The 15447-nt window shown below is 59.5% G+C and overlaps 2 protein-coding genes across 5 annotated transcripts; both read right to left on the reverse strand.

Annotated features, from left to right (window-relative positions):
• Positions 1-1260: 1260 nt before the first annotated feature.
• Positions 1261-6184, reverse strand: LOC115900958 (E3 ubiquitin-protein ligase TRIM39-like). Its single transcript, XM_030943179.1, is given in 8 exon segments — positions 1261-1775; positions 2785-3173; positions 3459-3481; positions 4101-4109; positions 4167-4313; positions 4625-4711; positions 5778-5803; positions 5806-6184. Coding segments are annotated over 8 exon segments (1575 nt in total).
• A 2688-nt stretch (positions 6185-8872) lies between these two features.
• On the reverse strand, positions 8873-14000 carry LOC115917438 (E3 ubiquitin-protein ligase TRIM7-like). 4 transcript variants are annotated; one of them, XM_030971491.1, is made up of 8 exons: positions 13593-14000; positions 12451-12537; positions 11909-12139; positions 11254-11276; positions 10853-10968; positions 10580-10615; positions 9500-9570; positions 8873-9241 (listed from the first exon to the last, which is right to left on the reverse strand). In XM_030971491.1, the coding sequence occupies exons 1-8, from the start codon at positions 13998-14000 to the stop codon at positions 9056-9058; spliced, it is 1158 nt and encodes a 385-aa protein (XP_030827351.1). In that variant the 3' UTR covers positions 8873-9055. The 4 variants fall into 4 exon arrangements, with proteins under 4 accessions (XP_030827351.1, XP_030827349.1, XP_030827350.1 ...); XM_030971489.1 differs by having other exon boundaries at positions 8873-9570; XM_030971490.1 differs by having other exon boundaries at positions 10580-10968.
• Positions 14001-15447: the final 1447 nt, after the last annotated feature.

A 15447-nucleotide genomic window follows, 5' to 3' on the forward strand; every position in this document is an offset into this window, starting at 1 on the left:
GGATTGGCAGATCTTGCTGGCCAGCCCCTGGCAAATCCTCTGCCACGTCTCTCTGGTGGTTCCAGAGGCTGCTGTGTCCAGCTGATTGCTTTGGATCCAGGAGATCTCCAGGACACGACCCACCCACAAGCCGTGTTGCTCTGCCTGGGCCCTGCCAGTCACACAGTGCCGGTTCCTGGATTAAAATGTGGGCTGTTTGCTCCTTCCCTGAGCACGCCAGATCCCAGAGACAACCACCACACCCCAGCTCCTCCTGCTCTTCCCTCACACCTGCTATAGCTCCCTGAAGATTTTCCTTTTTACAAACTTTTTGAGCAGTTATAACCACTAATGGATAAGGCATTGGCTTCCTAAGCCAGGGACTGTGGGTTCTGTCCCACTGGGGTGCCAGAACTCAGGCCTTATGAAGATTGACCTAGAACAGAGGCTAGACAGAGTTAAAGAATTAAGCAAGAATTTAGTAAAAGCTTTAATGTCTACATCTTGGGCAGTAGCCTGGCCAGGGCTACACCTAAGAGCCCAAAGGTGTCACAAAACGGACGAGTGCTCACACTTCTATAAGTGTGGTCTCATGCTTTTATAAGTTCTGCTCCATTTGGAGTTAATTGACTAATTACAGTTTTAGATTATGAACCTCCATCCTCCTTTCTCTCTCTTCAATTCACTGTTGTTTTTACTTTTTGGGCCGGGACTTGGCTTCAAGCTAGAAAAGGATTGTTTTGTCTACCTACCCTGTGAAGAGAACTTGCTAACACTTAACATGAAGCTCAGAGCTACGCACCAAAGCAGCACAGAATCCAAAAAATATGAAAGCTAAAACTCAAGGCACATTATCAGCTTGTGGCTCCAGCCTGGCTTCCTGAGTGTGGGGTGGCTGCATCCTCCAGCCCAGCCCAGCCCAGCCCAGCCCAGCCCAGCCCGCCCCAGCCCTGCAGCGCTGCCCAAGGCTGGCATGGACAATCAGAGCCTCTTCCCTCCTGCCCCCCGATCATTGTGTGGCCTCAGTGCCCACAGGGAGAGGTAGGACACCATGCCCATGGCATCTAGGCAGGATAGCAGCACGCAGACAGCCCCAGGCAGGACAGCACTTCTTTAATGCTCCAAAGGACTTAGCGGGAGGAGATGCAGAAAATTGCAGAGAGGGTCCAGCCCAGGCAGAGCTGCAGTGAGGCTGCAGAGGGATGCCGTGTCATTCCCACAGCTCCTCCCTGCTCAGCCAGCCAAGGGCACGGGCAGGGGCCCGGCAGCCATCCCACCCTGTCAGTCACACACCCGGATAAGGGTATCTTCTGAGCAGATCCAAAAATATGGGAAGACTTTCTCAGTGAAGGTGGCCTCAAACTGCAAGATCTGCGTCATGTCCTCTGTGTTGTACAAGGTCACTCGGCCCATTTCATAGTCAAGGCAGACCCTGATTCTCTGGAGCTTTTCCCTGAGTGCCAGCATCTCAGGGGCCACACAGACTGTTCTGTACTGGCCCCTCCAGTCCACTTGCAGCACCCAGACCTTCTCAGATCTGCACAGGTTGAGCGGCTCCTTCCTTGGCACGGACTCCAGGGCAACCCCCACGGCCCAGCAGCGCGCTTCCCCGACCTCCACCTCCCAGTAATGCCTCCCAGACGTGAAACCCTGGGAGCCCAAGACACAGAGGCTGGCCGTGAACCTCTTGGGGGTGTCAGGGAGGTTTTCTTTTCCAGCTCCTACCCAGACCGTTTTGCAGTCCCGCGAGAGGATCAGGTAAGGATTCGCTGTCTCTGGGTCCAGCGTCACCTGCTCTAAAGGGTGACACAAACATCAGTCTGTGCCTGCTGAGAAGAGAACCAGCACCTCTCCTCCACCCTGCACCACGGGGCTGGGACCTGTCCTGGGAGCACAAGGGGCACTCCTGCAGCCCCCTCGGGTGGCCTGGGACACGGGAGCCTCACTGTCCCCACGCTGGCACCCGAGGGTGAAAAGATGCTCCCTGAGGCAGGACTGAGCCAGGCAGTGTCCCCACACGCAGGGGACAGACACGATGGGCTTTGCTGCAGCTGCTCCCAGATGTGCTGGATAGTGCAGCCTGTGGGGAGCAGTGCGTGCCGTGGCTGTGAGCAGGCAGTGCTGCAAGGCAGGAGGGGCCAGGCCAGTCCCTGCTCCTGTGACAAGGGCTCACCCAGCTCGGAGCCCTGCTCTGCCGAGCCCGCAGGCAACCGAGCTGCAGAGCCCGAGCTGCCCATCCACCAGGGATGTTCTGCTGCCATCCCGTGGCCATCCCACAAGGCCACACAGCTGTCACTGTGCGGTGTCACCAGCCCAGACCCTCTGCCAAACCCACTCCTCCGGGGACAGCAGGGGGGAAACTGAGGCACGACTCTCCTGTGCTCAAGTGCATCATCCCAAAAACGGAGAGTGTGGAGAGCGGCCTCAGCACCAATGCGGCCAGCCACACCTCAGCCCAGCAATGCTGCATCATGTGGGCCCTGAGCACCTGCAAAAGCACTTCTGATCACACCTAAATGCCAGCTAAAGTCATGTACAGCCCCTCTGCTCAACTGGGCACAGCCTGGCACGGCCTCCTGCTGTCCTGGCCCTGGCCTGGCGTCGCAGGACAGCATCCCTGGTGCTGCCTGGCACAAGGACACACCTGGATTTTATAGCAGGCCACGTCAAAACAATAGCACTCAGCTCTAGACAGATGCTGGGTTTAGATGTGGTGAGAGCCCATCTCTGCACCAAGGACATGAGGACACTCATCCTGGAAAAGCTTTTCCCCCTCAGTTCTGCTCAGCAGCTCCACAAACTTACCCCTTATGCCCCACTCTTTCTGACTCTGCAGTTTCACTGGAAGAAGGAAAGGAAGATGCATGAATGTCTCTCCTGTGGCACCTGTCCTGCTCCCCAGCAGGGCAGCAAGCCAGATGTGGAGCCCCAGGCTCCAGCAAAGCCCATCCTGGGGATGGTTCCCATCTGGAGCAGCCGTTTTGCTCCTGAGCCCCAGGCAGAGGCACCAGGCAGTGAGGATTCCCCACTGCCGGCCAAGCCCAGGGGAAGCACAGCACAGAGCCAGCAGGGCTTTACCTCTGAATTTATCCACCATGTCCACGACCTGCTGGCTCCTCCAAGTGAGGCTCTGAATGCTCTTGTGCAGCTCTGGGGAAACTGGCTCTGGGATCGGGGCCTTGGCTGCCTCACAGCTGAGGGGAACAGCGAGAGGAGCTCAGAGCCCAGCCACCAGCCAGGGCCAGGAGGGAAACAGGGAAATCCTGCAGGCACAGAGCCCAGGGCAGCTGTGTCCCTGCTATCAGCACAGGAACCCCATCTTTAGGAGGGGTGCAATGGCCTCTGGTTCCTGGGAACATCCCATGAAATCCCAAATCCCCAGCAGGGCAAACCACCTCCTTGCCGGCTCCTGCAGCGCTCCCAAAGCTCTGGCCAAAGGAGCTGAGCAGGAGGAGAGGGACACCGAGCCTGTTTCATACCTGCTCAGGATTCTGCCAACATCCTGCAAGAGAGAAAACACAGGAGAGCTGTGGCACTGCCGAGGGCCAGCGAGCTGCAGTGGCTGCCCAGCTGTGGGAAGCAGCTTAAGGGGCTGGGGCTCAGGCCACACCTCATCCCAACCCTGCCTTCCCTCAGGGCCCTAGACAGCGGCACAAGCGCGGTGTCACAGCTCAGTGTCACAGCAGAGTGTCACAGCACAGTGTCACAGCCTGGTGTCACAGTGTCACCACATTCACAACACAGTGTCCCAGTGTCCCAGTGTCACAGCACAGTGTCACAGCGTGGTAAAATGTCACAGTGTCACAGTGTCACAGCACAATGTCACAGCACAGTGTCCCAGTGTCCCAGCACAGTGTCCCAGTGTCCCAGTGTCACAGCACAATGTCACAGTGTCACAGCACAGTGTCCCAGTGTCCCAGTGTCACAGCACAGTGTCACAGTGTCACAGCACAGTGTCCCAGTGTCCCAGTGTCACAGCACAATGTCACAGCACGGTGTCACAGCACATGTCACAGCACGTCCCACCATGGCCCCAGCCTGCACCAGGATGCAGAGGGTGCCAGCTGGGTGTCCCCAGCCCCAGCAGGGCTCACAGTGCCCAGGGGCTGATGCTGCCTCACCTTGAGGAACTTCGACCGCCGGCTGGTCCATCACCGTGTCCAGCAACACAACTGCCTCTCCAAAACCCTGCACGTGTATTCCTCGCTCTTATTGACCAGCTCCAGGGACATCTGCTCCAGCTGCCCCAGCAGGGTCTCCTTCTGCTCCTCCAGGCACTGCTGCAGCCCCTCAAAGGTCTCAGTCACACGCTGCAGCTCCGACCTCACCGTCACCTGCAAGGCACCGCACGGAGGCCCTGAGCCCACCCAGGCTCCGGCTGCCCCCGCAGGGACACGGCTGCTGCAGAGAGGGGGCAAGGATCACACACAACGGGACCAGGGGTTTGGAACAGGAACAGCAGGAAGAACAGAGACAGGGGGGGCAAGTCTGGATGTTGATGGGCCCAAGGAGGCCATATGGGATGGACAGAGAAAAGAACGTTGGCATGGATTAGGAGACAAGTATATATGGGGAGAGGGAAAGATGGGACACTCCTGGGGAGCCACAAGGGTGAGCAGTGGGGGGCATGGAGAGGAACACACACCTGCAGGTCTCCACTTTTCTGGTCTCCTCTGCGCTTCATTTTTTTCTTCTGCTTTTGTAGAGAAAGCAGGTTTTTCTGGAGTGTCTCCTGGGGCAGGGATTAAAAAAAGGCATTTCTGTTAATTTTGGAGTGACATTCACAGGAGGGAAATGATGTCAACAAACAACACCTGTGAGGACAATCCCAATCTGGGGAGTCACTGGGGGTGACCCCTGAGTGTCTGGTAGTGAGTTTTGAGCTCAGAGGCAGAAACCACCTCACCAAACCCACTTTGTCAGGCTGGGGAGATCCCCATCCACAACTCTTACGGCCAGAAACATTTCTGGAATAACATCATTGGAATTCCATTCCACTCCAGTGGATATCCTGTGAATTTGTGTTTATTTAAATTGGTTTTTTTGATTAGAAAAAACAACTCTCGACACTGGAAGTGTGATTTCTGAGAAGAGGTTTGCAGTGACAGTAGCAGGGACTGAGACACGCCCCATAAATTTCCTGGAGTATTGACAAACTCCTCCTGCTCTGAGGCATCTCCTGCGCTGCAGTGAGCCGAGACCCCAGCCCACACTGTGGGGCAGAAAGCCTGGCTGGGGACATGTGGGGCACAAGGGACCCTGTGGGGACCCAGAGGGGTGAGCAGGGCGAGGGACCCAGGCTCCTGCGTGGGCTGGGGCCAGGCGATGGCAGAAGCAGCAGCCCCAGCAGGGCGGCTACAGCAGCCGCAGCTGGCAGCCAGACAGGGAGCCCGGGCAGCAGCCGGCTGAGGCCCCACGTCCGTGGCTGGCCGGGGACACGGCCGAAGCTGTGTGGGGAGGGGAAGCAGAGCCGTGCCCTGAGGGAAGGCCAAAGCCTGCTCAGAGCAGACCCAGCCGTGCACGGAGGGCACCCAGAGCCACAGCCAGAGGAGCTGATGCCCAGAGCAGAGCCCAGACTGTCCTCGAAGGGAGCCCAGACGTGTGCCCGGGCAGGACACGGAGCTGTGCCCACAGGGGACCCCAGCCTGTCCCCGAGGGAGCCCAGCCCCTGCCGGAGGGGATCGCCGCCTGTGGCCGGAGGGGACCCTGAGCTGTGCCCCTGGGCCGCCCCAGCCCGGGCAGCCAAGGCCCCCAGCCCCTCCCCAGCCCCCCGGCCCCTCTGGCGGCGCCGCCCGTACCCGCAGCTCCCGGGCGGCCTCTTCGGCGGGCGCACACGGTGCCGGCCGTGCTCGGGCCCGTCCCGGCAGGGCGCGCAGAGCAGGGCGGCGCAGGGCTCGCAGAACAGCGCCAGGGCCTTGCCGTGCTGGGGGCACCGCGGCCGCGCCGCCACCTCCTCCAGGGACCGGGCCAGCCCGGCCACGTTGCCCAGGGCGCGGTTGGGGCGCTGCGAGCCCGGCTCCAGCCGGGCGCGGCACTGCGGGCAGGCGGCGGGGCGCGGGGGTTCCCCCAGCACGCCCGCCAGGCACTGCCCGCAGAAGCTGTGCCCGCACGCCGTGAGCACGGGCTGCTCGAACACATCCAGGCACAACGGGCAGGTGGCCTCGGCCACCAGCTGCTCTCGCAGGGCCAGCAGCTCCTCATCCATGGCCGCGACGGACGGGAACGGACGGGAAGGTGCCGAGGCGGGGCCGGGCCGGAGCCTCGCCCCGGGGCACAGTCCGCACGGTACGGCAGGTGCGGCTTTCTCCGGGCGTAGCGCTGCCAGCGCCCGGTTTAATGTTTAAATTTCTATAGTCATCAGTAAGCTTGAACGCATCCAGCTTGGATCGGCCCTGCCGGCGTCTCGGAGCTACCCAGCGGAAATCCCATCTGCAGCCCTTGCGCTGTGTCTTGAGGTGACTTTTATGCTCATATCCTTCTTCGTCTGTATTGCTGAGAAATAAATTTTGCACCTTTAGGATTCGTTCTGAGAGCGAAGAGGGGAGGTCAGAAGAAAAAGCTGGAGTTTGTTTTCAGAAAACTGCATTCTCTCCTTCTCCACATTCCTGCTACGGGATGGTGTTGTCTGCAGCAGGGCCAGGCAGCAGGACAGAGCTCTCCTTTGCTCTTAGTGACTTTTAGCTGGCGGAGGCAGAGAAGATCTCTGGGCTGTGGGGTTTTTTTCTTTTTCTTTGGAGCTGTTTAAACCTGTTCTGCACTGAACAGCCAGAAGAGCACCGGCAGCTCACACCTGTGGCCCAGCAGACCAGGCCTGGGTCAGAGGGACTGATGAGAGATTTAATGAGCCAAGCTAGAGCTCACAAAGGGGACTTTCTGAGTTTGTCATCTCTTTTGGAGCGGCAAGAGGCTTTATTGTTGAATATGGCTCATTTTTTGTGTGTTGGTGAATTCTTTGCCCCTTAAATAAACATTTCTCTGAACTTTTCTCCAAGGAAATCTTTTTTCTGAACCAGTTGTGGAAGGGGCCACTTGAATTTGCTTTCCAGAGGAAAACTCTTTAAAGGTTTTTTTCCCAAAATTGCCCTAAACCAGGACACACTGCGATCCTTGCCGAGGCCCGGCTGTGGCCGGAGCCGCTCCCGGCCAGCCGGTCAGGCTTAGTGCGGTTTGAAGGGATTGTGTCGGGGCGGCAGCTGCGCCCTGAGGCAGCCCAGGGTGATCCTGCGCTGCCGGCCCCGGCCTGCTCGCCCGAAATCTCCCCAAGGCCCGGCTGCTCCGGCCACGAGGGCTCCGGCCTCCATCCAATAAAAAGCTGAATTCATCCATTCTTCGGAAGAAAAAAGGATTCTGCCAGGTCCCTGTCGCTGCCAGTGTGACAGACACGAGCCACTGAGAACCAGAATCAGTTCTGCTTTTCATTTCCTCCTTCCCCATACCTGCATCCAGTCCTGGTGAGGGGGATGCAGGGAGGCTGCTGAGGGACACAGGGCTGCAGCCAGGCCCTCCTGTCCTGCCCCCACACCTCCCTGCCAGGACATCAGCCCCACCACAGCACTTTTCATGGAATCCCTGAATGGTTTGGGTGGGAAGGGACCTCCAAGCTCATCTTGTTCCACCTCCCTGCAAGGGCAGGAACACCTTCCACCATCCCAGGGTGCTCAAAGCCTCATCCAGCCTGGCCAGCTTCCAGAGATGGAAGTGTCAACTCCTGTCAGAGAGCACGCCCTGACCTGAAACCCCAAACTTCTTCCAGGGAGCTGCAGGCACCACCCCAGCAGTGGGAAGGCAGGAACCCTGGCAGGAGCCTGTGGATATGACAGTCTGGTCAGAGAGGGAGAAAGCTAGATAAGCTTTCCTAGGAATTGGCCTGGAAATTTTAGGGAGGCAGAGAGAAAGAATGAGAATCCAATGGTAAACTATCTGCAAGTGCTGTTTCTAACAAGTTGCTTTTCTCATAAAGATGTTTAGTGAAGGGTGTCTTCTTAATTAGCCAATCATGTCAAATGTGTTGATTAAATGAGCAATCAGGTCCACCTGTAGCAGACCAGTGTATACAAGAAGGGGTTGAATAAATGCAGGGCTTTTAGCCTCTTAGCCTCCTGACCTGGAGTCTGTGTCATCCCTGACCCAATGGGGACAGGAGCCTGCCCAGGCAGCCCCAAAATGCTGCCACGCACAGCCATGAGCAGCTGGTGGCTCTCAAAGAATAAAGCAGGGATTTATTACAATGCCTCCATGGATTCACCTTGGGCAGCACAAGAGCCCAGCCAGGGCTGCACCCAAGATGGGCCCAAAGGGGGCACAAAATGGACGAGTGCTCACACTTCTATAAGTGTGGTCTCATGCTTTTATAAGTTCTGCTCCATTTGCATATTGGAGTTAATTGTCCAATTACAGCTTTAGATTATGAAGCTGCATACTCCTTGTTTTTCTCTCTTCAATTCACTGTTGTTTATTCTTCTTGGGCCTGGACCTTGTGACAGTAATCCTTTGTCTCAAGCTAGGAAAGGATTGTGTTTTCTACCTACCCTGTGAAGAGAACTTGCTAACACTTAACATGAAGCTCAGAGCTACGCACCAAAGCAGCACAGAATCCAAAAAATATGAAAGCTAAAACTCAAGGCACATTATCAGCTTGTGGCTCCAGCCTGGCTTCCTGAGTGTGGGGTGGCTGCATCCTCCAGCCCAGCCCAGCCCAGCCCAGCCCAGCCCAGCCCAGCCCAGCCCAGCCCAGCTGGCCCCAGCCCTGCAGCGCTGCCCAAGGCTGGCATGGACAATCAGAGCCTCTTCCCTCCTCCCCCCGATCATTGTGTGGCCTCAGTGCCCACAGGGAGAGGTAGGACACCATGCCCAAGGCATCTAGGCAGGATAGCAGCACGCAGACAGCCCCAGGCAGGACAGCACTTCTTTAATGCTCCAAAGGACTTAGCGGGAGGAGATGCAGAAAATTGCAGAGAGGGTCCAGCCCAGGCAGAGCTGCAGTGAGGCTGCAGAGGGATGCCGTGTCATTCCCACAGCTCCTCCCTGCTCAGCCAGCCAAGGGCACGGGCAGGGGCCCGGCAGCCATCCCACCCTGTCAGTCACACACCCGGATGTGGGCATCTTGTGGGCCGATCCAAAAATACGGGAAGACTTTCTCAGTGAAGGTGGCCTCCAACTGCTGGATGAGTCTCATGTCCTTTGTGCTGTAGAAGGTCACTCGGCCCCCTTCGTAGTCCAAGCAGACCATGATTCTCTGCAGTTTTTCCCTGAGTGCCAGCGGCTGTGGGGTCATGCAGACTGTTCTGTACTGGCCATCCGACTGCATTAGCAGCACCCAGAGCTTCTCAGATCTCCGCAGGTCGAGTGGCTGCTTCCTTGGCACGGACTCCAGGGCAACCCCCAGGGACCACCAGCCTTCTTCCCCGACCTCCACCTCCCAGTAATGCCTCCCAGATGTGAACCCCTGGGAGCCCAAGACACTGAAGCTGCCTGTGAACCTCTTGGGGGTGTCAGGGAGGTTTTGTTTTTCAGCTCCTACCCGGACCGTTTTGCAGTCCCGCGAGAGGATCAGGTAAGGATTCGCTGTCTCTGGGTCCAGCGTCACCTGCTCTAAAGGGTGACACAAACATCAGTCTGTGCCTGCTGAGAAGAGAACCAGCACCTCTCCTCCACCCTGCACCACGGGGCTGGGACCTGTCCTGGGAGCACAAGGGGCACTCCTGCAGCCCCCTCGGGTGGCCTGGGACACGGGAGCCTCACTGTCCCCACGCTGGCACCCGAGGGTGAAAAGATGCTCCCTGAGGCAGGACTGAGCCAGGCAGTGTCCCCACACGCAGGGGACAGACACGATGGGCTTTGCTGAAGCTGCTCCCAGATGTGCTGGATAGTGCAGCCTGTGGGGAGCAGTGCGTGCCGTGGCTGTGAGCAGGCAGTGCTGCAAGGCAGGAGGGGCCAGGCCAGTCCCTGCTCCTGTGACAAGGGCTCACCCAGCTCGGAGCCCTGCTCTGCCGAGCCCGCAGGCAACCGAGCTGCAGAGCCCGAGCTGCCCATCCACCAGGGATGTTCTGCTGCCATCCCGTGGCCATCTCACAAGGCCACACAGCTGTCACTGTGCGGTGTCACCAGCCCAGACCCTCTGCCAAACCCACTCCTCCGGGGACAGCAGGGGGGAAACTGAGGCACGACTCTCCTGTGCTCAAGTGCATCATCCCAAAAACGGAGAGTGTGGAGAGCGGCCTCAGCACAGATGGGGCCAGCCACACCTCAGCCCAGCAATGCTGCATCATGTGGGCCCTGAGCACCTGCAAAAGCACTTCTGATCACACCTAAATGCCAGCTAAAGTCATGTACAGCCCCTCTGCTTAACTGGGCACAGCCTGGCACGGCCTCCTGCTGTCCTGGCCCTGGCCTGGCGTCGCAGGACAGCATCCCTGGTGCTGCCTGGCACAAGGACACACCTGGATTTTATAGCAGGCCACGTCAAAACAATAGCACTCAGCTCTAGACAGATGCTGGGTTTAGATGTGGTGAGAGCCCATCTCTGCACCAAGGACAAGAGGACACTCATCCTGGAAAAGCTTTTCCCCCTCAGTTCTGCTCAGCAGCTCCACAAACTTACCCCTTATGCCCCACTCTTTCTGACTCTGCAGTTTCACTGGAAGAAGCAAAGGAAGATGCATGAATGTCTCTCCTGTGGCACCTGTCCTGCTCCCCAGCAGGGCAGCAAGCCAGATGTGGAGCCCCAGGCTCCAGCAAAGCCCATCCTGGGGATGGTTCCCATCTGGAGCAGCCGTTTTGCTCCTGAGCCCCAGGCAGAGGCACCAGGCAGTGAGGATTCCCCACTGCCAGCCAAGCCCAGGGGAAGCACAGCACAGAGCCAGCAGGGCTTTACCTCTGAATTTATCCACCATGTCCACGACCTGCTGGCTCCTCCAAGTGAGGCTCTGAATGCTCTTGTGCAGCTCTGGGGAAACTGGCTCTGGGATCGGGGCCTTGGCTGCCTCACAGCTGAGGGGAACAGCGAGAGGAGCTCAGAGCCCAGCCACCAGCCAGGGCCAGGAGGGAAACAGGGAAATCCTGCAGGCACAGAGCCCAGGGCAGCTGTGTCCCTGCTATCAGCACAGGAACCCCATCTTTAGGAGGGGTGCAATGGCCTCTGGTTCCTGGGAACATCCCATGAAATCCCAAATCCCCAGCAGGGCAGACCACCTCCTTGCCGGCTCCTGCAGCGCTCCCAAAGCTCTGGCCAAAGGAGCTGAGCAGGAGGAGAGGGACACCGAGCCTGTTTCATACCTGCTCAGGATTCTGCCAACATCCTGCAAGAGAGAAAACACAGGAGAGCTGTGGCACTGCCGAGGGCCAGCGAGCTGCAGTGGCTGCCCAGCTGTGGGAAGCAGCTTAAGGGGCTGGGGCTCAGGCCACACCTCATCCCAACCCTGCCTTCCCTCAGGGCCCTGAGCCACAGCGGGCACAGCGCGGTGTCACAGCTCAGTGTCACAGCAGAGTGTCACAGCACAGTGTCACAGCCCAGTGTCACAGTGTCACAGCACAGTGTCACAGCACAGTGTCCCAGTGTCCCAGTGTCACAGCACAGTGTCACAGCGTGGTGTCACAGTGTGAAAATGTCACAGTGTCACAGTGTCACAGCACAATGTCACAGCACAGTGTCCCAGTGTCCCAGTGTCACAGCACAGTGTCACAGCACAGTGTCACAGCACAGTGTCCCAGTGTCCCAGTGTCACAGCACAATGTCACAGCACGGTGTCACAGCACAGTGTCCCACAGTGTCCCAGTGTCACAGCACAATGTCACAGTACGGTGTCACAGCACAGTGTCACAGCACAGTGTCCCACCATGGCCCCAGCCTGCACCAGGATGCAGAGGGTGCCAGCTGGGTGTCCCCAGCCCCAGCAGGGCTCACAGTGCCCAGGGGCTGATGCTGCCTCACCTTGAGGAACTCGACCGCCGGCTGGTCCCGCTGCTCCTGGATCTGCGCAATCACCGTGTCCAGCAGCGACTGCCTCTCCAAAACCCTGCACGTGTATTCCTCGCTCTTATTGACCAGCTCCAGGGACATCTGCTCCAGCTGCCCCAGCAGGGTCTCCTTCTGCTCCTCCAGGCACTGCTGCAGCCCCTCAAAGGTCTCGGTCACACGCTGCAGCTCCGACCTCACCGTCACCTGCAAGGCACCGCACGGAGGCCCTGAGCCCACCCAGGCTCCGGCTGCCCCCGCAGGGGTACACGGCTGCTGCAGAGAGGGGGCAAGGATCACACACAACGGGACCAGGGGTTTGGAACAGGAACAGCAGGAAGAACAGAGACGGGGGGCAAGTCTGGATGTTGATGGGCCCAAGGAGGCCATATGGGATGGACAGAGAAAAGAACGTTGGTATGGATTAGGAGACAAGTATATATGGGGAGAGGGAAAGATGGGACACTCCTGGGGAGCCACAAGGGTGAGCAGTGGGGGACATGGAGAGGAACACACACCTGCAGGTCTTCACTTTTCTGGTCTCCTCTGCCCTCCAATTTTTCTTTCTGTTCTTGTAAAGAAAGCAGGTTTCTCTGGAGTGTCTCCTGGGGCAGGGATTAAAAAAAGGCATTTCTGTTAATTTTGGAGTGGCATTCACAGGAGGGAAATGATATCAACAAACAACACCTGTGAGGACAATCCCAATCTGGGGAGTCACTGGGGGTGACCCCTGAGTGTCTGGTAGTGAGTTTTGAGCTCAGAGGCAGAAACCACCTCACCAAACCCACTTTAGTCAGGCTGGGGAGATCCCCATCCACAGCTCTTATGGCCAGAAACATTTCTGGAATAACTTCATATGGAAACCCTGAAGTTTGTGGTTTGTGAGTTTCTTTTTCAATTGTTTTTAATTAGAAAAAACAACTCTCGACACTGGAAGTGTGATTTCTGAGAAGAGGTTTGCAGTGACAGTAACAGGGACTGAGACATGCCCCATAAATTTCCTGGAGTATTAACAAACTCCTCCTGCTCTGAGGCATCTCCTGCGTTGCAGTGAGCCGAGACCCCAGCCCACACTGTGGGGCAGAAAGCCTGGCTGGGGACATGTGGGGCACAAGGGACCCTGTGGGGACCCAGAGGGGTGAGCAGGGAGAGGGACCCAGGCTCCTGCGTGGGCTGGGGCCAGGCGATGGCAGAAGCAGCAGCCCCAGCAGGGCGGCTACAGCAGCCGCAGCTGGCAGCCAGACAGGGAGCCCGGGCAGCAGCCGGCTGAGGCCCCACGTCCGTGGCTGGCCGGGGACACGGCCGAAGCTGTGTGGGGAGGGGAAGCAGAGCCGTGCCCTGAGGGAAGGCCAGGGCCTGCTCAGAGCAGACCCAGCCGTGCACGGAGGGCACCCAGAGCCACAGCCAGAGGAGCTGATGCCCAGAGCAGAGCCCAGACTGTCCTCGAAGGGAGCCCAGACGTGTGCCCGGGCAGGACACGGAGCTGTGCCCACAGGGGACCCCAGCCTGTCCCCGAGGGAGCCCAGCCCCTGCCGGAGGGGATCGCCGCCTGTGGCCGGAGGGGACCCTGAGCTGTGCCCCTGGGCCGCCCCAGCCCGGGCAGCCAAGGCCCCCAGCCCCTCCCCAAGCCCCCGGCCCCTCTGGCGGCGCCGCCCCGTACCCGCAGCTCCCGGGCGGCCTCTTCGGCGGGGCGCACACGGTGCCGGCCGTGCTCGGGCCCGTCCCGGCAGGGCGCGCAGAGCAGGGCGGCGCAGGGCTCGCAGAACAGCGCCAGGGCCTTGCCGTGCTGGGGGCACCGCGGCCGCGCCGCCACCTCCTCCAGGGACCGGGCCAGCCCGGCCACGTTGCCCAGGGCGCGGTTGGGGCGCTGCGAGCCCGGCTGCAGCCGGGCGCGGCACTGCGGGCAGGCGGCGGGGCGCGGGGGGTCCCCCAGCACGCCCGCCAGGCACTGCCCGCAGAAGCTGTGCCCGCACGCCGTGAGCACGGGCTGCTCGAACACATCCAGGCACAACGGGCAGGTGGCCTCGGCCACCAGCTGCTCTCGCAGGGCCAGCAGCTCCTCATCCATGGCCGCCACCGAGTCGAATAGACGGAAGCTGCCGGGGCGGAAGCGGCCCCGGTCGGCACCGCGGCGGGGGGCGAGGCCGGGCCGGGGCGCGACGGGAATGGGCCGGGCTGCAGGACCGGGAATGGGGTCGGGGGTGTGAGTGTGAATGTGCCAGGGTGAGTGTGTAAGTGTGTGGGCGTGTGAGTGTATCAGTGTGTGTGTGTAAGAGTGTGACTGTGAGTGTGTCTGATTGTGTATGAGTGTCACTTGTGTGTGTGTGTGTGTGTGTGTGTGTGTGTGTGTGTACACATCTATGCCGCTGTACACACGTGTGGAATGTCACTGCAAGTGTGTCTGTGCGTGCCTCTGTGTGTGTGTGTGTGTTTGTGTGTGCCTGGGAGTGTCCCCGTCTCTCCCTGGGCAGATTCCTGTGCCTGGATCTCACATTACTCACACGCGTGTCCGCGTCCGTGTGCGTGTGTGCGAGCAGGGGAGGAAAGAGCAGGAAAACCCCAGGGGAACACGGGCACGGGGCCGCTGTGTGCGCTGCGTGTGCCCGTGTCTGCAGCCCACGGGAGCGGGGACGCAGCAGCAGCCGCGGAAAGGGCGGGCTGGGGTGAGGTGAGCATGAGCATGAGTGAGAGTGTGAGGGTAAGCGTGAGTGTGAGGGTAAGTGTGAGTGCAAGTGTGAGTGTGAGACTTCATGCCAGCCTACCCCCGGGGCGCAGCCGGCACGGCGCTGCCAGCGCCCGCGGATGCTGGGGATGCTTAAATCAGTTGAATCGTTAATAACCTGGCACGGGGCTGGGAGCTTCGCCCCGGCCCGGCCCCGATGGCGGGTCGGAGCTGGGAGCGGGAGCCCCTTCCCCAGGCCGTGCCCCGCGATCCTTGCCGAGGCCCGGCTGTGGCCGGAGCCGCTCCCGGCCAGCCGGTCAGGCTTAGTGCGGTTTGAAGGGATTGTGTCGGGGCGGCAGCTGCGCCCTGAGGCAGCCCAGGGTGATCCTGTGCTGCCGGCCCCGGCCTGCTCGCCCGAAATCTCCCCAAGGCCCGGCTGCTCCGGCCACGAGGGCTCCGGCCTCCATCCAATAAAAAGCTGAATTCATCCATTCTTCGGAAGAAAAAAGGATTCTGCCAGGTCCCTGTCGCTGCCAGTGTGACGGACACGAGCCACTGAGAACCAGAATCAGTTCTGCTTTTCATTTCCTCCTTCCCCATACCTGCATCCAGTCCTGGTGAGGGGGATGCAGGGAGGCTGCTGAGGGACACAGGGCTGCAGCCAGGCCCTCCTGTCCTGCCCCCACACCTCCCTGCCAGGACATCAGCCCCACCACAGCACTTTTCATGGAATCCCTGAATGGTTTGGGTGGGAAGGGACCTCCAAGCTCATCTTGTTCCACCTCCCTGCAAGGGCAGGAACACCTTCCACCATCCCAGGGTGCTCAAAGCCTCATCCAGCCTGGCCAGCTTC

The sequence above is a fragment of the Camarhynchus parvulus genome, chromosome 2 (genome assembly GCF_901933205.1).
Source record: "Camarhynchus parvulus chromosome 2, STF_HiC, whole genome shotgun sequence".
In the NCBI taxonomy this organism is placed as follows: domain Eukaryota; kingdom Metazoa; phylum Chordata; class Aves; order Passeriformes; family Thraupidae; genus Camarhynchus; species Camarhynchus parvulus.